Here is a 26,993-nt window from a genome sequence, read left to right on the forward strand (position 1 = left end):
CAAAACTGAAAGGTAGTCTTATGAATACTAAAAAAGAAAAAACAAACAGAACATTTTAGAACAGAACAGTGTCCCTTTTTGGCGGATGTTTGTGCTACTGCAGATAATTTTGTCAGCTTGTAATTTTTTAGTATATTAAAATGTGCTTTCTCAACTTCTAAAATTTTGATTTGAGGGGGCAAGACATTTATTTGCCCCCTCTTGCCCCTGCGTAGAGCCGGCCCTGGGTGGAAGTATGTCTCGCTAGACTCTAAAAATCAGTCTGATTGGAGGTTTTCTCTTTCATTGTGCCACATGAGAGATGCCAAAACAGCTCACACACAATCATGGAGTTCTCATTCTTCAACCCAAAAGCAACATGTGACACTAGTGGAAATGCTTTCTCCTCCCGCTTGATTGTGTTTGACTCAATAGTTTGATAGGTTCCTGTTGACTGAGCTGAGGGAGTGTGTTGGCGGTAAAACCAGTAATGTTCTGCTTGAGAATCTCTGTTTTTCAATCCTTGTGACACTTACCGTTCATGTTTTAAATGAGAGCGCACACACACACGCTCTCTGAATTCACTCATCCATTTAAATAGTTGATTTTTTTTGTATGTAAAATAGCAAAAAAAAAAAAAAGCAGCTTAAGCTCACAAGAGCAGCTGAGATGAAGGAGAATAAGAATAGATGGTGCTTGTACAAAACCTCACCACAGGACTAAGTGGATTTGAGCTGGTCTAAATCTCATATCTCCCCATTGCTAATGTGTCCAAGCAGACATGTCTCTGTCTCAGTGAGGAAGGGATAGCGATTGAAAACACGCCGTGGGAAAAGAGGGTCAGGAAGTCTCATTTACACCCTCCATCTTGCCTTCTTTGCTCAGCTCTCGTGCGTCCTGTGATAACGTGCCAAGCAGGCGAGAATATTAAGCACACAGCACTTTTGGCATGTTTTCAACATTCAGCTCTCAGCCTGAGTTTATATTGTTTTCAATTCTTTGTTTACGATCGGTCTCAAGATGAAGCAGGAGGAGGGAAAGGGAAGAATAAGGCGAAGGAAGGGTAAAAAGAGAAAGAGCTGAGGCCACAAAGGACTGGAGACATATCACAGAACTTGTGTGAAGTGGATGAAAAACAGGAGGATTACCCTTTTTCTTTTCACCTATGCGAGTGCATCTGTGTAGGCGCGTCGCGTCTGCGTCTCCGTTTCTGATGGTAGGAACTCCCCAGATTAAAAACACAAAGGGTAAGCTGTTGTTTATCGCGGAAAAACAACATTTCCCCTGCTCTCCTTTGATGCTCACTGACAAAAATGAAATGTGGAGAATTTATTCAAGGGTAAGCAGCAGACTTATTCTTTACATTCGTCTTTGTCTTCCTCTTTATTCTCCCGCCAGGATAAAGAGGAACAGTGGATGACCAAGCTCGTCCCAGGAGCGAATGATTTTGCGATGCTTCAGCCGCTGCAGTGGAACACGAGATACGAAGTGGAAATCACAGCGCGCAACGTCAAGGGTCTGTCGGAGCCCACCTTCTATCAGTTCTTCATGCCACAGAAACCGGACATTACAGGTAAAACCATGATAAGGGAAGACTCAACGGTGTCTTTTTGTCTTTTTTCATATACAGCTGTGCTCATAAGTTTACATACTCTGGAAGATTTTGTAACTGTGTACCGTTCTTTAAGGCAAACATGAGTGATCAGGCAAAACAGATTTCTCTTGTTTTTAATGGGATTCAAATGAAACTGTGAAACATCCCAAAATAACACAATCATTAAAAAAAAAAAGATAATCAGAGTCTGGCAAACAAATTTTTGATGGTACCATTTGATGCACACTGCTGATTGGCTTTCTCAAGTCTTTGGATATTTTTTTTTAATCCTTTTTCTGTTTTATAAAGTTGAACAACCTTCTATGTGTATTTTATCAGGGTAAAACTTTGCGGGTATGTAAACTCAGAGCCATTTTGATGGTTGCACTTTTTATTAGGATTTAAAAAAGAGAGCAAACACAATTGTGTGATAATAAACCCGAAATATCTTATCTCGCCACCGATGGCCTCATTCGCTGTCGTAGGTCAAACAGAGACATGAGCAAACGAGAGAGAGACTTTTGCATATCCAGTTAAAAGTTCTTTGTAGTTGCTTTAACTTGTGGTTGAAAAGAGTTGAACGCCTTTTGGAAAACCAGCAGAGAACAATTTTTTTGAACTTGTTGTGTTGTGGTGTGTTCATGCCACTGGAAGGAGTGATAGCGTTGCCGATAACAAAAGCAAGAGAGCAAGATGTTCCAGTCCAGATAAAGCGAGCTGTGGAACACGGCAGGGTCCTGTTGCTGCGATGCTTTCTGGACAAATGAGGCGGCTGTCAGAGGAGAAATTGGCGCCTGTGCCTCTCCTGCAATGGATTTCTCCCCGTATGATCGTTGAATGACATTTAAATGTGAGAGTCCAGAGAGAAGCCCTTTTGCTCAGAAGTTGTTTTTGCCGGTGTTAGATTGAAAATCCGAGCATGTTTCTGCTGTAAGATTTCATCCTCGCCGCTGTGAAAACCTCAGTTTGACAACGCATCATTTCACACATCGCTTTCTTTGAGAGTGTGAGAAATAGTGAACAAGCAGAGCAGCAACATGATAGATGCAATGTTGACAGTGAAAATGGTGAGGATGATTATTGTACTATGATCGGAGTAGAGAGAGTTAAGGTAGTTAAAATGATCTCTGCATCTTCTGGACATGCACACGTGACACATCGCTCCATGCTCCACTGCACACAGGTAGTATGGCTAAAAGGCAACAGCCAGGGAAGAAGTAATTGGATGTGAGACAAGAATGTGATTGGAATTAATTCATGATAGCTGACAAAGAAAAACCACACACTAGGGGTTCATTCATTCACACCGGCTCAAGTAAACAGCACAAATGGTGCAATCACACCAGGGCTGGCTTCAAAGAAGAAGTGAAAACATCCTCAGGCTTTAGTTTCTCTCTCCAACATATCATTTCTCCTTTTTTCCGTCCATCATGGGGGTCTCCTTTGCAATTCTGCAGCAGGAGTGTTTCTGCATCATCATAGAAGCCAGAACACAAACACGGACATCTTACTGCACGTCCTTGTGTTGAGGCTACGTGTTTCCTCCTCTTGAACAGTGTGCATGTTGTGCTGCTCGTGCAGTGGAGTTGTGTTGGAAGCTCCTCAGGGCCATATGGGCTGAACACGCATGCACACGCGTGGAGAAAATGCTAGCAGAGACTTTGAAGTGTGCACCGTTCCACTTTGAAGCCAGAGCACACACACGTTTAAAGATACATGTATTGTTGAAATAAAAATGTCATGTACACTTCCCACTGCAGACCTCACATTCACGCTTAGAAAAAAAAAAAAAAAAAAAGCTTGTTTCAGTGTTATTTTTGCTCCAGTACCACATCCATTTGTGCTGTTTTCGATCGAGCCAGTGTTTGCCTCTGTCATTACTGCACTGGTTAAATGGCCTGTGAGAGTGTGCGCTGCTTTTTCAAACACAAAACAAGACCAAGGAACAGCCGGCTTAAGGCGGGCCATTTCGATTGACTGTCCTCTCTTGTTAGCGAACAGCGGTGCATCATGGGAAAGAGCCCGAGAGAGACAGGGACACAGGGAGGAAATGCTTTTCTCTTAATGTCTTAGTTTGAAGAAGAGTAGGAGAGCTGAGGTTTAGTGGAGGGAGGAAATGAAGCAGCGGATGGTGGAGTGTTGTACTGTAGTGTGGCGACACGGAAAAGTTTCACCTGCTCAAACTTTGTCTCACAACTTTTTCTGTCTCTCCTCCGCCCACTCAGACCTCCTCCTATTTTCCAAACCAATCACCAGTCCCACACCGGCCCTACACCAATTTCCTGCTTCATAATTGCAGCTCATGTTTACTGCATTTTCATTAAAGTCGAGCCGTAACCGTCAATATTTTTCTGCCAAAACGATGTTCATTTATTCCGACAGTCTGGCAAAGTCGTGCAGGTTAAACAGAGAAATTACTCCCAGTTCAGATTTCCTGCTGCACTGAATCAAATTGGATGTTACAGAAAGCCCGGTCAGTGTTAGCTCTATCAACAATATTAGATGTGAATCTGATCAGTGATCTGTCAGTCTCAATTGTGCACCATCTTTCCAACTCATCGCCTCCTTTTTTTATCTTTCTCTTCCCTCATACACACACACTCGCATGCAGACTTGATGAAAGAAACATCCCCGTGTTGTTGTTCTCTATCGTGTCTCACCCACCAATTTCCCTCCTCATTTCTCTCTCTGTGTGTATTATGCAGCAGGGTATTGAATCTGCACTTTGCTGTTTTTTTCCCCCTCTCCTCCTCCCTTTGTTCGTCCTATTTTAGTTTCTAACAGACTGCATAACCTTCGTACCCTCCCACTCACAGAGAATCCTTTAAGAAAAACGCCATTGATTGCAGCACTGGCCTTAGATCCTTTTCAATTTACTCCTCTTCCTTTGGTTTTTTTTTTTTAAATCAAGCTATTCCTTTCACCTCCTAAACCTCTACAGAATCCTACAGCGGGTATATCATTGATGATATAAACTTGTATGTATAATAATCTAGATATAGCAGCATCACTCTTGATATAGGGACATACTGCATGTCCTGTGATGTCCTATGTTGTATTTCTATGGGTTGTCACTATGACCACCAATGGAGGGAACCACCAAGGGCCCCCAGCTAAGAAGGGGCCCCTAATTGCTATAGATTTTCTATGAGTTGTGACTCTATTCTAAGTCACATTCAACCTGCAGTAACTTAGAAAATGCCCTTAAAGCGCTTTTCATTGTCAGCGTGCCGCCATCCCACATACAGTAGAGATTAATGGACTGCTGAGCTCCTAACACCTGTTGCTGAGTCTCCACTGCTTAAGCCTCAAGGTAACATAACATGCAATTCAATTTCAAACATTAAAATTTATTACAGCAGTTATTACATAGGAAAATGGCATTCGTTGGCTGTTGTGGTGTAAAAGAAAGTAGAATAGAGTGGAAAATATAAAAGGTGAAGTTGTGAAGTTGAAGTATATGTCAACCAGAATGGTGAATGGATACAAAGAAACAACTCAGGTAGAAAAGTGAACAGTAAGGTGCCTCTATTTAACCTGAATATTTTAATTTTTATAAAGCTTTCTACTTCTGCTCCTCAGTTCTTTTGATTCTAGTGGGATTTTTTTGCCAAACATATAATTTATCTAATTTCTATGAATAAAATGTCTCACCAGTAAGTAAAATATGATGAAATATCAGTGATTAAATTATCTAGCAGTATTGAAAAGAGTAAGAAAAAGCACTTGAACTTGAACTTGAACATGCTTCCATACAATGTGTTCCTATACCCAACACCCACAAGTGGAGAAAGAGAGAAATAAGGCTTAATGGAGGCTCCACGCCTGCTGCAGTGTGGTGGTACAGTATTTCTTGTGTTGAGCTTTGTTATGACTGCTGTATTTCCTCTTGGCTCTCTCCTCTTCTTCTCCTTCCAGTCATGCGCCATAAAAAGCTGTGATTGAAACGGGCATCATAGATTTTGTTTGCAATAATCTCATCAAAGCACTTGAAGAAATAATCTGGGAGAGCTTCTCTTCTTCCTCCTCTCCCTCCCTCCCCCCGAGTGAAACTTTTCCCGGAAGCGTTGCCAACAAATCAAAATGGGAAAAGAGTACTTTTACAACCGTCCATTACATTAATCAATCCTCTCATCAATTTCCAAAATGAAAGCCATTATTTTTAAAGCCGTGTAATGAAAAAGATGCATGACTATCGAATCTGTTGTTTGGGGATTTACTATTTAAAAAGCCGACTCATAAACTATCCAGGCTGGCTCAGGTAAAAACCCTTTGATCTTATTATTATGACACAGAATAAAAGTGGTGAATGTATCCCTGCTACTGCAGAATAAACTACCTGCAAGCATTTCAATGTAACTACTAACACTATCAGTCACAGAATGGTATCCAGCCAGCCAAATAAAGAAAGGCTGAGGTTAGAAAAGAGCCTGATGATGAAGCATTAGTTAAATTATCACGTCCCGGGTCCAGTATACAGCTTTGACGTCTTTGCTCTTTATCAAACAGTTTTATTCTAGATAATAATAAAAAAAATCCTCTTGAGATTTGGCATCTGCTGCTGAGATGATGTGAGTCAAAATATTCTCAAACCGTAGACGACGTCGACGACATAGCAACAGTTGTTTAAACCGTCCTCAACAATATGATACATGATCGCGGCTGATGTTTACATGTTCACTCTCTCATTTATTCATCCAACACAAATAATTCCCGTCGAGATGAAAGGATCGCGTTTCTGTTGGAGCGCGTTTAACATCAGACAATATCACTGTCGACGAATTAAATATTTCATCATAAGCGAGACAAGTGAAGTGAAGGACTTCCTCCTGAGACAAGTAGTAAAGCAGGAGCAATGGCCCAGATCTAAGGCACACAACAAGACACAGTTTGTGTTATTTAAACTGTTGTCAGTAAAACACTTAGCGGCTGCCCTGCCTGTACTGTTTACTCTCTGTGTGCTGTGAATTTAAATCGTTTTATATGAAAGTTACTGTAGGTTAGGAGTTGGACTGTCCTTGACTTGAGCTATCATTAAAAGTATATTCCTTATTAGGAATTTAATGGTTTTTATTTACAAAGCCTTACTTTGCCTTAACTGTTTATTTTACCAGCTTAATCTCACTTAGAATTTGTAATTTGCACACTCGTTCGCAGGATACCTTGGTTTTACAAATTCCCAGTATCAGGACAGAATTAGGGAAATTCTATGCCCCCAAAAATGGAATAACCTACATACAAAGCTGTCTGGATCATCTTATTTCTTTAGATATCTTTAAAAACGTACTATCAAATGTCCTACAGCCTGTATGTAATTGTGGATTATGATTTTGATTGTATTTCTATATTGTATAATTGTGTGTTTTTGTAATCAGGGCGTCATTGAAAAAGAGAGCTCACTCTCAATTGACCTTCCTTGAATAAATAAAGGTGAAATAAAAAATTTAAAAATGCACTACAATAAATGATCACAAATTCGCTCCTGCAGCATTGTGATTGACGTTGTGGTTTTAATATATTTGAATCAGTGTCCTGCTGTCTGTCTGTTCAAACTATACAGAGATCAAGGACCTTGATGACGCCTGAATTAAGCCGCAGCCTCAGATTGCAGCAATTACAGAAAAGTGGACCAAATTTCTTTGAAGTCTTTTGAGGATGATTGTTAAGGATGTCGTATTATTCTAAGCTAAGAGTAATTACTCATGGGTTTTTTTTCATTTCCTCTTCACTGGCTCTTGGGTGCACTTCAGGGCTCCTCTTCCTTCTTGGAAACGGTCAGAAAGGAAGGGCTCATCGCTCTCCTTCCAGCTATGCAGGATTTAATGATTATCTTTAATTCTCTTGGGGGCCTCCTCACACAAACTTCTCCCTTCTACCCTGCTCATCACATCCCAAAGTGAGCACTCAGGAAGAATCCTCTCTCGCATCCGCAAATGACGATGTTTATCGGGCTACAGATTAGCACCTGCCACCTCCTCAATCAATGAACGTCCGATTTGCCATAATTAATCAAGTGGCTTTCTCTCACATATCCAATTGAGGGACAGTCAGCTACGGCTCAGGCCTAATGAGTTTGTATTGTCACGGTGAGATGTGTATGAATGGCTTCAGGTGCCACACAAGCAGTGGGGTGTCTAGCGATTGAATAATTCTGCTAATGGGCCGATATATCAACAAGTAATCAGAAGAAGTCAATAAAAGGGTTAATAGAGCAGGGAAATAAGAATTAATCACCACCAGCGTGTTGGAGAGTTTGTGAAAACTCAAGTCACGCAGAACAAACAAATGATTTCCAAGAGGCTGTGAGGAGAACACTCAGCGATAAACGAGAGGTAGATAGCATGAAATGTGGTTTGTAAGCTGAGTTACAAACAACTCAACTCTGCCTCACTTTAAGACTTTTTCTCTCAACCTCTCTCTGTCTATCTATCCTTATATATCAGCCTATTCAGCTTGTACTGTGCAGTAGGCCTATTGTTCTGTAGCCTCCAATAATCTTAACCAGATAAAATAACAATAATGTAAGACATAATGCAAACAATGTCAGAGAAAAGTACAGGCAAAGTAATTCCGTTGATAATCTACCAAGATCGATATAAATTGAAAGCTTGAAAGAGTCGTTCTGTGTGAAATGTGCTGTGAAGGTCTGAAAATACATTAAAGAAAAAAAACCAAGGAGGAAGGAGAAGAGAAAGTGAATAATGTGAGTAAATGCTCAGCGGTGAACTCATGTGTAACTCAGGAGAATTAGAAGAAGAGCTGTTATTTGACAACACTTCTTTGCCGATTGTTTTCTGACAAAGAAAATAAACCTCCTTAATCCAGCATCATTGCAGAGCCGCAGCCATGTCCATCACCTGGTCGTCACTGGCAACACAGAGTCAGTTTTATCATCATCCTCGGTCCTCGGCGGTGTTGGCTCTGCTCTGTCAGTGGATGTTTCTACTAGCTTGACCTCCAGCAGGAGAGCATGAAATGGGGAATGATGCTGCAGCGTGGACACTTTTATTGATACAGCGAGGTGGGAGGGGGAGCGAGGCGAGAGGGGAGGGGGGGGGGCAACAGAGTCAAAAAATCACCACAGAGGACACGGACCCCATTGTGCTTTTCTACTGGAACAATGAAGATACACTCAGTGCTTGTGTGGATGTATTTCATGCCGAGGCATATCAGTGACTGAGCCATTTTTAGACAAGGACACGATGAGGAACAAACTAAAGGAGAGAACAAACATGGAGCTTTTGATTTGTTCATCATGGCACCAAAAAAAAAAAAGGAACATGTTGGTACAAATGGATCACAATGTTAAATCATCATCCTGGTATATAAATTAATGAACAAACAAAACTGTTAGTCATTGCTTTCATTTTTGTTTATACGAGGACAAACATGCACTAGTGAACCGTCCGCTGTGTTTCTCGCCAAAGCTAATTTACAAAACCCCCAGAAGAGCCTTAAAAATACAGCCAGTAAATCCTAACGACGAGACTCATTTACTAATTTAGTTTCAAATGAAAACATGTCTTTTAATACATAAATAATTCAGTTTTACTCTTGAGGAAGGGACGATGAGATTCCCATGCACACGGTGCAGCAGCAGCAGCAGCAGCAGCAGCAGCAGCAGCCGCGGCCCTGAAGGCCCTGCAGCAGTTTATCACTCTGACCTGTGCTTTTTCACAGCCACTGTTGCTGCTTGCATCAGTCTGAGTGCAGGTGATGGTTGACCTCTATTTTCTCTCCCATAGATATGACCTCATTACTTCTCCTCACTCTCCCATTATAAATCAACTATAGGTGACTGTATGAGCATTTGCTGCACATACATGCAGCCAGTTATCCCCAAAAAATGATATAACGATGCAGGTTTATTGTATTTTTAGCTTTATTCTGCACAACGCGCTGCTGTTTCCCTCACATCATGAAGTCCTAGCTGTTAGGAGACATTCTGGCTGCTAACTTGAAAACAGTTTGACTGGTGTCCGCGCACATGTTTGGCCGTGTTTCATCTTTGTTTATTAAATTTAAAAGTTAAGCCGCTTTTCTTGTCTTAATTCCTCTCACAGAGATCTGAGCTGCTTCAGGAGGGAACGCGTCTTGTGTCTGGCTCACAGAGTGAAATCTCTGGCTGGAATATAGTGAAAGCAGGAAAGACAATATTGAAGCGTTCCCTTCAAAGACGATAAATCCCCTATCTTTGTCAAATCTCTGCATCTGTAGTCCTCCATTCAAAAAGTCATAAATACACAAGGGCATGCAGCAGTCAGGAGAGAGACATGTCTTTCACTTGAAGAAAGAAATTATTTTTGGAAAAGTTCTCAAATAGATTTAATATACAACATATACAGCTGCTGAATCCTTCATGACCCAAAACCTGAAGGTCATGTATTACAGCAAGAGAGGAGAAGAAAAGAAAGTCTAGATATATACAATACAAATACAAATCTGTGCAGAATGACAAGAGAGAAACCTCAACATTGAAAATCAGAAAGCACAACAGTGGTGGAGAAAATGGCATTCAAGAAAACACATTGGCATCTTGCATCCTTTGCATGTGGGTGTATTTCTGTCAAACACGAACTCCTCTCTGGTGAAAATTAGCCAAACTAAATCGAATCAAATGGCTGACAGAAAGACTACAAGTAAACAAGCGAGTAACGTATCAATCCAACCTCAAAGTGTCAGGCTGCTGCTAAACACTTTAGAGTAATACTCCTTATCGGATGGAAGTCTGATGTTTATGGATTTCACTCTTTCAGACTAAGAGTTCTCGCCGCCTCCTCACAAAACGGCACTTTAATAAAAATCTTTACCCGTGGAAACGTCGTGTATCTTGAAATGTGGTGATCCTAAGTACCGGTACCTTGGACAGTCCATCAAATGAGAAAGATTTCTGTTAGCTTTCAATTTAGGAGAAAACGCCTGCACTTAAGCCGTTTGATTGGGGGATTTTATTTTGAAATCTTTGGCATGTGAAAGATTTCTGTGCTTCCCTCTGTATTTGACTCATTGTTATCAGTAGGCAAAGTGCTCTGTTATTTTCAGTGGATGTGATAAGAGACAAAGGTTTCATGTGATATGAAGATGTAAACATGGGTGAAAGCTGAAGGCCACGGTGGTTTGATGATGAGAAAGAAGTAAAGTATGGTTTAAAGAAAGTATTGTTCTTCTCCTCTGCAGTGTGTGTGAATGCTCCGGGGAGTGTGTGTGTGTGAGAGGTGTTGTTTACCACTCCTCAATCTGTGGCTTCAGCAGCCAAATTAACTCAGATAAACTTTCAAAAGGTGAGATACAAAACAGTAGCCTGTGGCGCTGAGAAAATATTGATCCAGTCTACAAGCTTCAACTCCCATATCCCCGGATTCACAAAAAAACGCAAAGTGTTTTAATTAGAGTTCCTCTTTGCCACAAGCAACTCTCTCTGGCTTGGCTCTCTGTTCTGTTCTCTCTCTCTGAGCTGTTGACTCGCTGCCAATCTCCTTTTGTCTGCAGTCTCAGCTCCGAGTCAACAACAAAGTCACCAACATGAGAGTCATTTGGGGTGGCGACACGCTGCTGACAACTTCCAGTGTGGTTGCAGCGGTATTTTGGAGGCTCGCATGTTTCCGTCGTGTTGGCTCAGAGCGGCTGCACTCCGGATTTTGAACTCAAACAGCGACTTGGAGGTGAAAGCGTCGCCTCCCGGCTTTAATCTGAGGGTGTTTGGAGCCGTAATGAGGAGACGCTGCTCCGTGGTTTAGAGTGGGACTTTGTGTTGCGACTCCGACTCTAGATCTGAGCATTTGAACAAAGGTCAGGACTGTGTCTCGGCCTCTCCTGCACAGTTTTGTTCTGAAATTGTTTGCAGCGCCTCGAACTTTATGAAAATACAATACTGAAATCCTTGGAGAATGAGTCAGGCTTGGTTAAAGGCATCATGTTGCTCTTAACTCTTTGAAAACAACTCTGAACACTGTATTTGACATTTTTATTTTGTGTTGCAACAGCGTGCGTGTGGTTTTTGGAAGTTTAGTGAGGAACTAAGTGGATGCCACAGCTTTTTAAAATACCCATCGGCCTTGGTAGCGCTGCTTGACTTGAGTTGTTTTCGTGGCTCAGTACTTCTTACCCTCATCATGACTTGTTGATTGAGACCAGGGTTACACATGTATTCAAAAGAGATGCAGAGCAGTGATTTGTGTGTGTAATTACTGGGCTTGTGCACAAAAACCACTCTTTATCTCAAATGTGCAGTATGTAGGTGGGAATGTGCTGCATTCAGCTCACATTGACTTTGTGTTTGGAGATGCTGTATGCACTCCAGTGTCTCCCGGTAGCTGCACTCATGGTCTTATCCTCCTTTTTAACTGGAAGGCTACTGAACACCCATATGAGAGCGCTCTTAAGCAGGAAAGTTCATTCATTCTCACTCTTCCCCGGCTGATTACTCCTGGCAAGGTCTGACCCCCAGCTGTCAACACTGATCCTGTAGTGGATGTGCAGTTTGCTCGACCCCCAGGATCACTTAAGGCCACAGCTCTATTCAGCCCAGCTCCCCCGGGGGAACCTCTCCTTACTGCACCGCCTTCATTTTCTCATTACTTTCAATTGAAAGCGGGCCGAGCTGCTGCTTGTCCCCGTCTGAACCGGTAGCTTGATTTGTTTTAAAGTGGTGGCATGCCAAGACAACATAGTTCAACTTCCAGCTGAAAACACTTCTTTTTGCCTATTTATAGATGTAGTGGAACATCACTGTGTGCACTGACCTCTGCAACACATGTTGACATATGATAGAAAAGGTAGAGCAGAGTCTGAGGCCCATTAAAATCCTCACACTGCTGTTTATTGAAGCTATTTAAGGGATAGTTCAACATTTTGGCAAATTGGCCCATTGCCATAATCCCTATAGTCATAGCAGTAGCTTTGTTTCCTTTAATTGTCGGAGCAAGCTATTTTTAGAACAGTGGAGCAGAGGCGCTAGCTGCTCAGAGCTATGGAGGCTAATGGGATTTCTTGGTTTCCCTCATCAAACTCATCAAATACACAATCCAACAACTCCAAACGCTCTGGTTGACAAGTTGTGACCTGCACATTCACCACGCTATGAGATAATAACACAATGTTACCAGACAGAGTTGTTTTAGAGGGAAATGCATGCAAAACCGCTGATGCACGTTGCCTTCAGGGACAGTTTTTTAGCAAGCAGTCTCTGCATTTACCTCAAACTCCCATTAGAAATCCCATTAGCCTCTGTAGTGTAGCTCTGAGCAGCTCGCAGCTCTGCTCTGCCGATTACCGACAATTAAAGGTAACGAACCTACTCCTAAAACTATAGGGATTATGGCGATGGGTCAATTTGCCAAAATGTTGAACTATTCCTTTTAAACAAAGGAAGCTGCAAATCTTCTGATCTCCGTCTTTCCCACTTGTTTTTGAGCACTAGTACTACAGATCCCCTCTCACTCTTATATTTAAGTCGTTTAAACTTTTATTCTATTTGCTGTATATTGAAAAAAAACGTAGTAAGAATGAAATTGATTTATTTCAAGGGAGATTTGGTGGATTCACACTGATAATTGAGATTCTCCAGCGAGGATTGAGGCGTTGTGGATTAGGACTTATCTACGTGTTGGAAACTATCCAGATGGCTCCAGAGGAATTCACTGACCTTCGAGTGTTTCTCAAAGTAACCCCGTGAAAGTTTTCTGTAGCCGGTGTGCTTTAGTGTCTCTCACTTACACCTCTGTTACTGTACTGTCCTGTCTATCCCCTGTGTATGGCTGCACGGGGAGATGGAGGGTGACCTTCACTGGCATCTAAATGCTCCACCTTTGTCTTGTGTACTATACAAATCAAAATTGCTAACAGTGTTTTTTTTTCCTCTGTGTGGTGTTTGTCTTGCGTGTGTGTTTCACTGCCTTAGCAGAATCCCTGTTCAGCGGCCTGGGGCTGGGGGCGGTGGTGGGCCTGGGCCTGGGAGCGCTGCTGCTGCTGCTGGTGCTGGTGGACATCAGCTGCTTCTTCCTGCGTCACTGCGGCCTGCTGATGTGCATCACGCGCACACTGTGCAGCAAGAAGACAGCCACGAGCGGCAAGGGCAAAGAAATGGAGGAGGGCAAGGCTGCCTACCTGTGAGTTCTGCTCTTTTTATATTCTTCTTTTCTTTCTTTTTTTACAGAAACATTAACCTTTGCTTTAACCTGTACGCAACAGTTATCAATATCTGTCAGTCACCAGGTCATTCATGCTGCTGTGGGTGTATCTTGTTGCTTGTGGGTCACTCTGAAATACAGATTTTTCAGACCTAAATGAATATTATGTAGGTACAATACTGTTCACCAGCTTTAGAGAGAGAAATAATTACCTGATTCAGAAACCAAGACAGAAAAAAGTCAAGGATTTTGACTCGAATCTTTTGAAACTTAATGTTTTTTTTTTCTTTCTCTGTCCTCTCTGGCACCTTGCAAACTTTAATGAACAGTGAAGTGAAACTTTTGTCATGTACAGCCAAGAATCTTCTTACTGTGAATGAGAAAAGGAGCCTTCTTTTTACATTTACCATAGGTACACCTACAACAGCCGCCCAACCACCCTTTCAACCAGAGTATGTCTTTGATTATGTCTTTTTTCACTCGACATCAGTGAAGTGAGTCCTTTGGGCATGCGTCGTGTGTCTGTGCGTCATCATCGTGACCTGCATGTTGTAACCGTGTTTGGTATTCACATCCCATGCTGCCATAGTCTGTGTGTAACACCTCTGTGATCACATACAGTCACGTGTGCATGCAAACAGTCCTGTGAGTGACCCGACAAAAAGTCCCGTGCAGCGATTTTGTGTCATGGATGTCTTGGACGAGCAAACACATGCTTTAAAAGCCCCTCCTTACTGCTTCTCTATGAAATTTACAGTCCAATCGATTTTCAGAGACGGCTCCCACAGACTCTGATTCATTTGCCTCAGCGGTGCCATTTTTGTTTCAAAGCTGTCAGAGTGCCAGCTCAGTGTCTGGGCTGCAGAGAGAGGGCACAGGGAAAGAGAGGAGGAGGAGGAGGAGGAGGAGGAGGGCTGACTTTTTGCTGAGTCACTAAACTCGCAGCTGAGTGACGGCCTGAGCAGACGGCAGCATGGACCTGCCTCAGCTCGCACCATGACGACGCTGTGGCACGTCGTCCAGTCACATCACAAAGCAGGAGAATGATGCACAGGCAGCAGCTCTACATCTCTTTTACTATCCATGTGATATTATCAGAGTTTCGCCCATCGTTTATATTGTTTATGATTTTTCTCCTGCAGCTTTTGTTGCTGAGACACAGGCACGGCAACACATAAACAAATGAACGTAATAAAGGTTTTATTATCGTTGCTGGGCATTTTTACGCCTTTATATGACAGCAACAGTGGAGAGAGGACGGGAAAGGGGGCTAGTACAGGAGGAGAGACGGAGCATGACAAGCAACAGAGGTCCTCAGATCGTCAGCCACCAGGGCACCTCAAAATCATTTTAGAGCAGACTCCTGTTTTATTTATTGCCAGAACAATAAAGTGTGTTTTTATGGTTGGAACAACATTGTATATGCCAAATAAAAAGGATACCTCTGTGTACCTCCATGAAGTCCAGGGACTTACAAGAGAGAAATTAAACGAAGTGAGAGCAGCCAGATCTGCAACATTATATACAAACAAACCTCTAATTAGGATCAAGCTCTAAAAATCAGCCTACTTTTCCCATGATGCTCAGAGTGTGAAACTCAGTCTTCCTGTTAATAAAAAGAAAAAGAAATGCGTAGACATAGGTCACCATCAGGGTAATTGATTAACTTTATTGAATCACACTTTGATAGGGTTGATATTTGTCTTTTAAGGGGATAATTCAACATTTCTGCAAATTGGCCCATTGCCATAGTCCCTATAGTTTTAGGAGTAGGTTCCTTGAAAACTTTGAGGTAAATACAGAAACTGCGCATCAGAAATTTTGCATGAATTTCCCTCTAAAACAACTCTGTCTCATATCGTTCTGTTATTATCTCATAGCGTGGTGAATGTGCAGGTCACAACTTGTCCACCAGAGCGTTGTGGAGTTGTTGGATTGTGTATTTGATGAGTTTGATGAGGGAAACCAAGAAATCCCATGAGCCTCCGTAGCGTAGCGTCACACTGGAGATTTGTATTTCTCCTCAGTCTTTCCTCTCCTGGCTGTGGAAGCTGCAGCTTAGCGGGGAGCGGCCTGTTGCCCTCTCATCACCACACTGTTAACTTAAAGTCCGAGTTGGAGCGGCGCACCCACGGACAGTGTCGGACGCGAGGGTGTCTCTCCGCTCAAGAGATCAGTCGGGACACGCTGGGCTTCAGAGCTTCCTCGGGAAAAGTTGAACGGCTCTGCTGTGTTCACAGTTGCCCCGGCGACACTAGAAGTCAATCCTCACCTCCAGTTTTAGAGCGTTAAATGTAAGCTCTCCACGGTGGAAATACCTGCACACCTCGAAGCTGGACCGGTTGACACAGCTTGATACTCTCGACTGTGAAATAGAGTCACAGATCTCATTTCTGCTGCAGAATCATATCCAATACGACAACTCAACAAATAGATGCTCTAGTCTCCTGGAGGCTGAGTGTGTAATCTTGGCTCTGCGCCCACTTTCTCCTGCATTGTCTCAAGGTGTTTTTCTTGATGCTCAATGTTGCTGATAGTCACCATGGCAAATCCAGCCCCATCCTCTCAGTCAGTGATCCAGGAATAGATTCATGCACTTGACTGGCTCCTCTGTAACATCCCAGCAAGCACCTGAAGGACAGTCTTCAAAAAAAAAAAGAAAAGATAATATAATATAGCACCTAAACCAATGTTTCTAACTTTGGAAGAAAAAGCAACACATGAAACAGGTCTGGAATGATTGCACCATGCTGTAACGTTCAGGTGACGCAAGTCCGGTCGGCGCTGACGTGTGTGAACAGTTTGTGGCTGTGTCAGACTTCGGGGGGTTAGATTAGAGGCTCAGTGACAGATTTGACCGGGAGCAGACCAGACTTTTGAGAATTGTCATCCTCTGATTACTCACAGATGGAAATATACAACAGAATGCTGTTGTACATATATATATATATATATATATATATATATAACTATTTTATTTCTAAGGCTGTAGCACCAAGCAGTTGGAGGAAGAAAACAACCCAAAATAAACCCCACGCTGTGTTGCCATTTAATGATTTTTATTATGACATCTCTGCATGAACAACGTACTGTATGGATGGATATAAAACATTATTACAAAAAAAAAGCTGTAACTGTTTACTCAACTATAACTGTCTCAGGTCTTAGATATAAAACAAGCTGCAGCTGTTTACAGACATTACTCTCAGAATCCTTGAAATGTAGATAATCCTGAACTCAAACTTTTGTTTTGACTTTTGTACCTATTTGGTCAAAGTTACCACAGAGAAAAAAAACTTAAATAAAAAGTAAATAAAAAAATAAAAAGATTTCCCCACACTACAGTTTGGATGTTGATGCTGCAGCGTTGGTCTCTGATTGAGCCGAGAGTCCAGCTCTTTAAAACACATAGAAACTCCAAATTGCACAAATAATCATTGTTATTATGAATCCATTCAGGTTAGAAATACAATTCTTACTATTATTCTAGTGTTATTATTTTTGCCACTCCAACAATCAGCTCTGCATGTGGTAGGTAATTTCTAGCAATATTTTTGATTATAATGAGAGGAAATGATTTCTTATCACACCAAGAGAAGGAAACTTTTCTCACGGATTTTTGGGATGTGGTGTTGTTGAAAATGGCACAAGAGGCACAGAAAATGAACTGCAGTAGATGGATGGTAACTACTTCAGTCAGCCATCCCTGATTAGATGCCCTACTTTAATTACTGCTTTCATGTTTTTTTTGCTCCACAGCATTTTATTATGCGAGCATGAGCATTTTCTCCTTCACTTTGTCTTTGTCATGCTGGTAAAATGAAACAAAAACACACACTATGATAGGGACGCAGTGGCCCAGGACTGAGGGCAGAAGACAGTTTGTGTTATTGACATGTACAGAACACTAAAGTTAGACAGCCGTCTGACTTTTAATTAAGTGTGATTTTGCACTATTCTCTCCGTAACAAACCAAATGTTGGTTATCTGGAGGAGCTTAAAGGGATAGTTCAACATTTTTGGCTCCTTTCCTATAGTTTAAGGAGTAGGTTCGTTACCTTTAATTGTCGGTGCAAGCTATTTTTAGAATGGTGGAGCAGAGCCGCGAGCTGCTCAGAGCTACGCTACGGAAGCTAATGGGATTTCTTGGTTTCCCTCATCAAACTCATCAAATACACAATCCAACAACTCCAAAATGCTCTGGTGGACAAGTTGTGACCTGCACATTCACCACGCTATGAGATGATAACAGAACGTTACGAGATGGAGTTGTTTTAGAGGTAAATGCAGAGACTACTTGCTGAAAAACTGGCCCCAACGGAAACGTACATCAGTGGTTTTGCATGAATTTACCTCGAAAACAACTGTGTCTCATAACGGTCCGTTATTATCTCATAGCGTGGTGAATGTGCAGGTCACAACTTGTCCACCAGAGTGTTGTGGAGTTGTTGGATTGTGTATTTGATGAGTTTGATGACGGAAACCAAGAAATCCCATGAGCCTCCGTAGCGTAGCTCTGAGCAGCTCACGGCTCTGCTCCGCCGTTCTAAAAACAGCTTGCACCGACAATTAAAGGTAACAAACCTACTGCTAAAACTATAGGGATTATGGCATTGGATGTTGAACTATCCCTTTAAAGGCTTTGGGGTGAGCACACCTGAAAACAAACATAGATGTAATGACCACAGGAAGTAGGAAAAGTAGCAGCCCATAAATCTGCCAGCAGCTTCGCCCTTGTGTCCTTGATCAAGACTTCTTGCTGTAAGATCCTGGATGACAGCTCTGATAAAATATGCTTGAGGAAAATAGAAATGTAAATGTAAAGATTTGGATAGGAGCGTAAACAAACTCCCCTGGGATGTGGTTTATACCCGGGGCAACCTAATTTATCTCTCTCTGAAAAGTAGGGATTGTAGTCAGCCTCTGTGGCCTGCCGTGGATGGGCCTGCGCTTAATTAACGACAGCGGAGGAAAAGAACAAGTCGCTCCTGCTGTGCTTTGGTGTCGCTTAGAAGCTCGCAGATTACAAATAAACATCTGCATACCCACTCTGATATCTCCCCGGCCCACCATGAGGCGCACACAGCTGCTGGCTCTCGCTGCACAATCAAAGAGGCCTGTCAAGACCCAGTAGCATTTCTGTTTGCTTTGTAGCCCAAGACATTGTTTTAAGTGTGATGTCTGAGGTACTGTGGATGCATACATAAAGTATATATACACAGCGTGTGTGTGTGTGCGCGGGGGCGATGAGTCATGTAGAGGTGAAAACACAGAACAACAGAACAAGTCGAGGCTTCTGCAGCATTTCTACTTCCATCCAGGTGACCTGCTTCTGCTGACCTCACTGCAAGTGCCAGTCTCTAGCTTGTCATGGCAAGGCATCTTTATTTATATAGCACATCTCATACCAAGGCAACTCAATGTGCTTTACATAAAGATAAAACATTTAAAAAAGGACAGCATAAAAACAAATAACATAGAGTTAAAAGCAGGAGCAAAGAAGGATAAAAAGGTAGAATAAAAGTCAACAGATAAAGTTTAAAGTTCTTAAAAAGAGCTCAGCTACGTATAAGCACGTGAAAAGAGAAATGTTTTTAACCTGGATTTAAAGGTGCTGACAGTTGGGGCTGATCTCAGTTCTGCTGGTAGTTTGTTCCAGTTGTTGCAGCATAACAGCTAAATGCTGCTTCACCATGTCTGGTTTGAACTCTGTGCTCCACTATCTGACCTGAGTCAGTAGATCTCAGAGCTCTACTGGGTTTATACTCTACTAACATGTCATTCATGTATTCTGGACCTAAACCATTGGTGATTTGTAGGAGCAGAACTTTAAAATCTATTCTGTAGCTGACTGGGAGCTAATGTAAGGTCTTAAGAACTGGGATGATTGTGATCTGATCTCTTTGTAACTCGAACTTCTCTTTATTGCCAAAAACAATGACCTCAGTTTTTTCTTGATTTAACTGAAGGAAACTTTGGTTCATCCAATTTTTAATGATAAACTCTATAAAGACGGTGGTTGAGGAAATGCATTTGTGATTAACTTGAGCTGGTGTCCCTTCCTCTAAAAGATGAATAGATCAAGCAGCCATTGGTTCCCATAGGTTGAGAAAACCTCCTCATCTGAGCGTTAAGACCAATCTGGGTTTGCATGAAGCTAATGGGACATGAAATTGGCTCCAACGTGCAGGAACTTTAACATCCACCAATCAACAGAGGGTAACCCCTCTGGTCAACTGCAACATTTGGGCTTAATAGGTCTTGGGCAGAAATACCACTCCCTTGGAGTTGTTAAACATCCAGTGGAGATGTTTTTTAATCCTGCATTTTGAAATTGACATGTTTATGTGATAAAGTGGAATATAGAGACACAGCACCGAGGCTATCGATGAACGCAAAACACAGGCCTTTAAATAAAGAAATAACAGGGATGTAATTACTGAATTAAATGACTACACCTCTTATCACAGATGATTCATATCTAGTGTGTGATTAAATGGGGAAAGTTTCAGCCCAACCCCTCTAATTCCCGGCTCATTCAGGAACATTTCATCTCATATATGTAGTTGGAGACTGAAAAAGCAAATGATCTTGTGTTTTATGGCTGAGATAAGGCAGCTGACTTTGAGTCGGAGGCAGTGATGGATGGACGGTTTATATTTCTCAGGCGAGGTGACGTACGAGCGCTGAATGATTAACAGGAGCTGGAAGTACAACAAAATAAGAAGCAGCATAACCCTGTGAACTCAGGAAATGAGTAGCCCTCAGCTAAAGTGTGTTTATCCTGGACAGACCGGAGCAGCATCGGCTCCACGTCGACTTTCTCTTCCCTTTTTCTAAGTGTTGATAGAATCAGAAACATACACAGTGAATGAACAGAATACTCGGTGCAGTGATGAAGTGAAACAAGCTTCTGCTCCACATTGCGTTCCTTTAATTAAATCTGTACCACTCCCAAAAGATCCACGGTACAAGAAGTGCTTTGATGTGAAAAAAGGGCTACAACTCATATTTTTGCCCTTTGGCGTTTATTGTTCTCTGTGTATTTAGGCGTGGGAGAGCATTTCTGCTGAAGGGCAGCCTTGAGAGATCCCCTGCTGAAATTTCTGCACACGGTTTTATTTCTAAAATGAACCGATGCAATTCAGTCAAGTGTTCATCTCGCATGGCCCTGTGCACAGTTCCTATTTTTCAGAAATGAACGTGTCTCTGCTGGTCTCTCAATAAGTGTTTTTGGTTAAATCTTTGTATTTTAGCAGCTGTAGCAGATAAAACTGACCCTGCAGATGATTTATTTTAAATATGTGAACAAAAACATGAATCAATCACAACTCCAGCTCCTGTAACAGCTTAGAATGGAGATTTACACATGTTTCTTTATTTATTATTATGCAATCGCCTATAATTAGGGGACATTTTAAAAGCCCGAATGCAATATGACTGTAAGTAAGATGTGCAATGCAGATTAGAAATTGCAACTATTTAAATCATGCTGTGTCACTGCATTTTACTCAGGCAGTGAATTAACTATGAGGAGAGTCTTTGTGCCAAATGCAGATGAGAGCTCTCATACATCATATTACTGGAATCGAAGCTGATTAGATTTTCATCATGTGGCCACATTAACATAAAGATAAAGCTGTGTGATGTCCTTCAGCTGAGTTTCTCCAAAACTCACCGAGGGGCAGCCGGCCAATCCAGTGGCTCCTTCCTAATAACACATGCATGTGTCTATTATCCCTTCATTCAAAATGAATCAAATTTAAAAGCTCAGTTGTTACTCAGGTCGACACTGGAAGGAGCAACAACAACTAGTCAGAGGGGCAAAGAACCAGGACTGCAATATGTTGATTAGATGTTGTAGATATTTTAGATCAATAGACAACATCTATTAAACCCGTGACGATCACTTGACTTCCAGTGAAACATATGTTGCATCCTGCGTCTTGGACACGTTTGTTTTCTACACTACAAAATGTGTTTTGCCAAATTAGTCTTGAAAGAAATCTAATTGTTGCCAGGATCATGTTTAACAGCAACACGGCCGTATTAACCTGTTGTGGGGCCTCTTGCCAAAAAACTTGCTAATGGGCCCCGGCCACCCTGCTCCCACCCAGCCTCGCCATCTGTGCATTTCCTCCATATCCACTTCCCATCTGCTGGTTTAACACTGCACTGAATAAAGTTGGAAAAAGAATGGTCAGAAATGAAGGAGCAGATACCAAGACATCCTGACTTTTAATCCTTTGGTTAGGCTCCAAGGATGCTGCAGCCAGCCTACATTTCCCACAATGCAACTGGAGTAGCATTCCCGCCTGTTAAATACCTTTGTCACTCAACATTTAAATCACAGGGTTTCTGTTGTTTTCCTTGTTGTCAGGTGTTGACATTCAAATCAGTGCTATACTGTATAAACACAAGTTCTGTGGGTTTTCTCTTCTCTCTTTCACTGTTTGTGTGAATATGGAGAATATTAGTGTTCCATAATGAAATGGCTCTATATACTGAGATATATACTGGGCTTTATATATTGAGTTGAAGCTCCGGTACTGTAGTGGTGAATATCAGCATTATAACCAATCTGATTAGAAAGAGCTGTAGGATACTTGCTGTGAATGATGTTTCAAATAAATAACAATAAACTGCTGGATAAGCTCTGAATAACCTTCAGCCATCTAAGACAAGAATGCATTTGGTCAACACTCGATCTATAAGAACAATCAAGAGTAAGTCTAGCTGCCCTATTTTGAGCTGTTGGGTGCAGAAGCCCAAATAACTGAACAATAATCAAGACCAATAACATGTTTGGTTGTGACCAGCAGCATCGGCCCCCATCTGTCCTCGGCCAATAGAAAACTGATCAGATTTTAAGGTTAAGTCTCCAACTGTCCAGACCAAACAGAGAGTACATCCTCTAACCTTTTGTGCAGCCCTGTAGAGGCTGTTTTATTTAATATCCCTGCTGCCTATTCACTTAAATTATCTAGCTTTATTAATCCCAGTGGGGGCAACTCTTTTGCCCACCAAAAGGTCTGAAAGGTGATTACTGGAGGGCTTTAAAGCTGGAAAGAACTACACTCCTCTGTGGTTGTAATTCAGCTCTAATTCAGCCAGCGTTAGCATTGTGTCTGCGTCATACAAAAACATCCTCTTGGTGGTCATTCACAAGTCTGTGCTTAGCCAGTTCTGTGTGTTCTTGAAGTTCCTAATAACGAAGCTGCTGACTGTACCCGCCGAAAATCTCACTCTAATTGTGTTCTTCTGTGTGTGTGTTTGTCTTTTGTTTGTCTGCTGTTTTGTTCCGACACCGCAGGAAGCTACCGCTGAAGGAGGAAAATGGAAAAGAGTCTCTCAAGCCGGATACGATTGAAATCAAAGTGCACAGTGACAACAGCATCCACACAAAGCCGGACGACAGCAAAGCGTAAAAATAAACAAACGTACAAAGAAAAAGGAAATATAAAAAAAAAAAAAGAATTTAAAAAAATGGTCGGTCCCCACGCCACCAAAAGAACATTCGGATCATGAGACCAAAACCCAGAGAAACTACAACACTGGAAAATAGTGGAGTAAAATACCATATCTGTTTATAACAATGCCCCAGTGAAAGGCATATGTAAATACAAATACTAGAGAGAAAATAGAAAGGAAGAAAGGGTCAACCTTTTAGACACCTTGAGTGATAAATGTATCATGTTCTTATAAACATGGCATCAGTGGAAGGCTCTTGTTGATCAATGATTGTAGATTATTTTTTGGCTTTTTACTTGTCGCATTTTTTGTTCTGTGTTTATTATTTTTCTTTTTTTTCTATCCCCATAAGACTTTCATGCAGCTAAATGGTGATAAAGAGAAATCACATCTCCAGCGGCCCTCTCCCACCCCACACACTCTCACACACACACACACCCGAATGCAGAGCTCATATGTTAGCGTGGCCCTGAGCTGACTCTGCTAATGCTCTTCTTTTGTTTTGTTTTGTTTTCTGTCTGTCAGGGCGAGTGCATGGGTCCACCCCCTCGCTGCAGGAATATCACACCGATTTACACCCAATCGCCTGCTGACATGCCTGAGTGTTACACTACAGCAGCCTTTTTATGCCTTTAACAGCCGAGCTAGGCATCTGGCTAATGAGAGGCAAGTGCTGTAGCGCTGTTTCACTCACAAAAGGTGAAACCGCTGTCATGAGATCTGAGGCTTCGGGGGGGGAAAGTGAACACATGCTCTTGTGAAAGGCATTCCTTCCCATTATTAATGCAAATTTATACCATTCTGGACCTAATTATGGATTATCGAGACAAATTTGGATATTTGACATTTGATAATTAATGTTGTCTGAAGGGCTGTTGTGGATTATAGTTAATGTTGCAGGAAAACAAGCTTGAAGAAAATCAAAAACAAAAAGAAAGAATGTGTTGCAGTCTATGGAGTTTTCAGTATAGTAATACCGCACATGTGCATTGATGTCACTGTTGGCAAAGCCTTTTATATTGACACTGGATATTGTTGACAGTCTACAGCTGTCTCATGTGCATCGATATGTTCTTCTTACTCATCTGTGTTCATGCAGCATTTGTTGCCAGAAGGTTAACTGTAATGGCAGCTTTTGGTATGCAACATGAGGGGGAAAAAAGAAAGAAATGTGGTTTGTGCTGAAAGGTGTCACACAAATGCCTTGAATGGCGTCATGTAATGGTTTGCTATTTGCAAAAGCAGAAAAAAAGGAATGGTAACAAAGACAGCTGCTGACAAGGAATGGTTCAACATGTGTGCCATGTATGTTTTTGATGATAAACACGGATTCTTTTGTTCATCCCTGTGTCCAATCTGCCTCAGATGCATTTTCTCAACGCTTTATTTTTTTTTCCCACTGAGTCTGATCGCTATTGTCTCTGATGTTGTCATGTGTTGTACATAGGTGAAAAAAAAGAATATTTTACAAAGCTTTTATGTAAATATACCCTAAAGGATGTGTCTTTTTTCAAAATGCAACAGGCTTTTTTGTGAACGCTCCTCAGATGAAAAGCTATTTTGGTTTGTTTTTTTTTCTTCTTTTTTTTTCTCTTTATGTTGTGTTTTGGTCCAAAGTTCAGTGATGGTGTAATATTGCTTTTTCTTGTCATTTGCTTTCCCTTAAGAAAATCCATGCCCTAAGGCTATTTCGTGGCATTTCAATGGAGGCAGTAATTACGGCATTAGTGTGCCTTCTCTTTTTATTTTTTTCCCTCCCCCCTCGTGGCCCCGTGCCGCTGCAGCAGTGTAGGCTCCCATCATTTTTGATCACGACATTGCTGGGTTGTTGGGTTTTTTTTGTTGTTTTTTTCTTTTTTGTTACAGAACATGACAGAGGATTGACTTTTATCGTGATGCTGTGAATGCTGGGAAATGTAGTCGGTGGGTTCAAGTCGACAACACTGGACAAAAACAACTACCTAGTACAATTAGATGTCAGGTCGATGCTGTAAGTCTTCGGTACGCAGCACAGTGATGGGCTGCAGAAATCTGGTTTCAATGCCATGAAATGCATCATCACATGAGTGTGTGTGGGAGTGTGTGTGTGCGCATACATGCGTGAGTGGGTGATTATACTTGTCTACATGAATCAGGTTGCATGTATGTCTATTGAATGTATCTGCACATACTGTAAGTGAATTTGTGCGTGTCTGTGCCCATTTTTGATTTTTCACTCCCAATGACAAATAATCTACAAATGAAAGAGTTAAAAGACAAAATCTTATCATATATTTTGTTTATTTATATTAGATGACAGCGTTTCAGAGGACACTTTACAGCTCCATGATGCTTTACGCGGCTCTTCGAGTCATATAAGGTACGACGACCACATGCCAGGTATGAAAATCCGAGTGCTGTGAGTGCATAAGTGTTTCTCTTTGAGTGAGTCGGTGAGAGCTCTCATGCAGAGTTTCAGAGTGCGCTCTGATAGCTAAAACCTGATTATGTAGTTCTCGACAGTGATTAATTCCCCAGGCTGCAGCACTCCATGCATGTGTCTGCAAAACCACCACTGCCGCCCCAAATCCCCGCCCCTCAGGCTCCCATCGGTTTTTATCTCAGACCTTGTTGCGCTGGCTTTGTTTTCTCACAGCGAGCCCTTGTACCTGTATATCTCAAATGGATGGTCCTGCCATGGAGTGGTTCTGCTGCCTGTTACGATGACTGTAAATATGGGAGCACAGTGCCTGGAGGCTATACGATTTGTACATGTTCTTTTGTATTTGAATATGAGTCTAAAATCCCCCAAACCACCTCTCACCCCTCACCCTCCTCCTCCCCCTCCTCCCCCTCGTTGTCCTTCCTCTGTCTCCTCTGCCATGCCTTTTTCTGTAGGGGGGTAAAACAGGTGTGTTTGAGCTCAGTGTACAGTATGTGTCCTCTTTGTCCCCATGCTCCTTGTGTCCCTTGGACTTTCCCCGCTGAGTTTGCTTCGTGCAGGAGGTGGGAACTATTGATGTCTCTCTGTACGTACCTGTGGAACACTTGTGACTCCTGTCATTTGCCGCTGTAAATAAACATGTCCTGGTAGAAGAGAGTGAGACAATGTCATTCATGTGGTTTTTCATTCTTCTCTTCTCTCTGGATCTCCAGTTTACAGGACCGTTGTATAGGGGAGAAAGGTGATGATAATCCTAGGTGGGGCCCACAAAAAAACCCAGTAGTCTAATCTTTGTATGACTGAATTGTTCTGCATAAGACCCTGACTAATAGTAATGCTGCATTAGCATCAAAACAAAGTAAATAAAAAATGATAATACGTAGTCTAAGAAAAGTCAGGGGGCAGGGGCCCACTTTAGTATTTTTTCAGGGGGCCCAGAATTCCTAGCAACAGCCCTGCCAGTTTACAGTATATGTGGTTTTTGAGCTACAGCAGCAGTGTAGAGACAAAATTTATTCCAATATGACTAATAACTCTCATTTATTCATAAACAGTCAGAGAAGTATGAACTCATCCGCTTATGTAAAACTCAAAATGAGGCATGTATTCTTGAAAGTTCAAGATAATCTAAAAAAACAGATTCATTTTCACATTTGCAAGCAGCAAACATTCACTTGTAATGTCTGAAAAGTGTGCTAATGAGTTCAGAGCCCACCATGGTAATGAAACCGAGTTCAGAAAAGGTTGAGTGAGAGATTAATGAGTCATGAGAGAGTTGTAGAAAATGGGAAACGAAAGCTCGGTTTAAATTTCTCTCAATTTAAAACTTCCTTGTCTGCGCTCTGAGGTAATGTAACGCTGACCACCACGGGGGAGAGAAAGAAGATACAGCCATGAG

At 41.9% G+C, this 26,993-nt stretch overlaps 1 protein-coding gene across 1 annotated transcript in view; it reads left to right on the forward strand.

Annotated features, from left to right (window-relative positions):
• ncam2 (neural cell adhesion molecule 2) overlaps window positions 1-23,129 on the forward strand; it is a gene marked incomplete at both ends in the record, with an annotated part of 249,764 nt that extends 226,635 nt beyond the window's left edge. Inside the window, 3 exons of the mRNA XM_083990597.1 lie at window positions 1,378-1,552; window positions 13,473-13,680; window positions 23,015-23,129. Coding sequence (XP_083846723.1) covers window positions 1,378-1,552; window positions 13,473-13,680; window positions 23,015-23,129 — 498 coding nt within the window. The remainder of the gene's footprint in view (window positions 1-1,377; window positions 1,553-13,472; window positions 13,681-23,014) is intronic.
• Between the last annotated feature and the right edge of the window lie 3,864 nt (window positions 23,130-26,993).

Source organism: Trachurus trachurus (genome assembly GCF_905171665.1).
Source record: "Trachurus trachurus genome assembly, chromosome: 2".
Taxonomy (NCBI): Eukaryota; Metazoa; Chordata; class Actinopteri; order Carangiformes; family Carangidae; genus Trachurus; species Trachurus trachurus.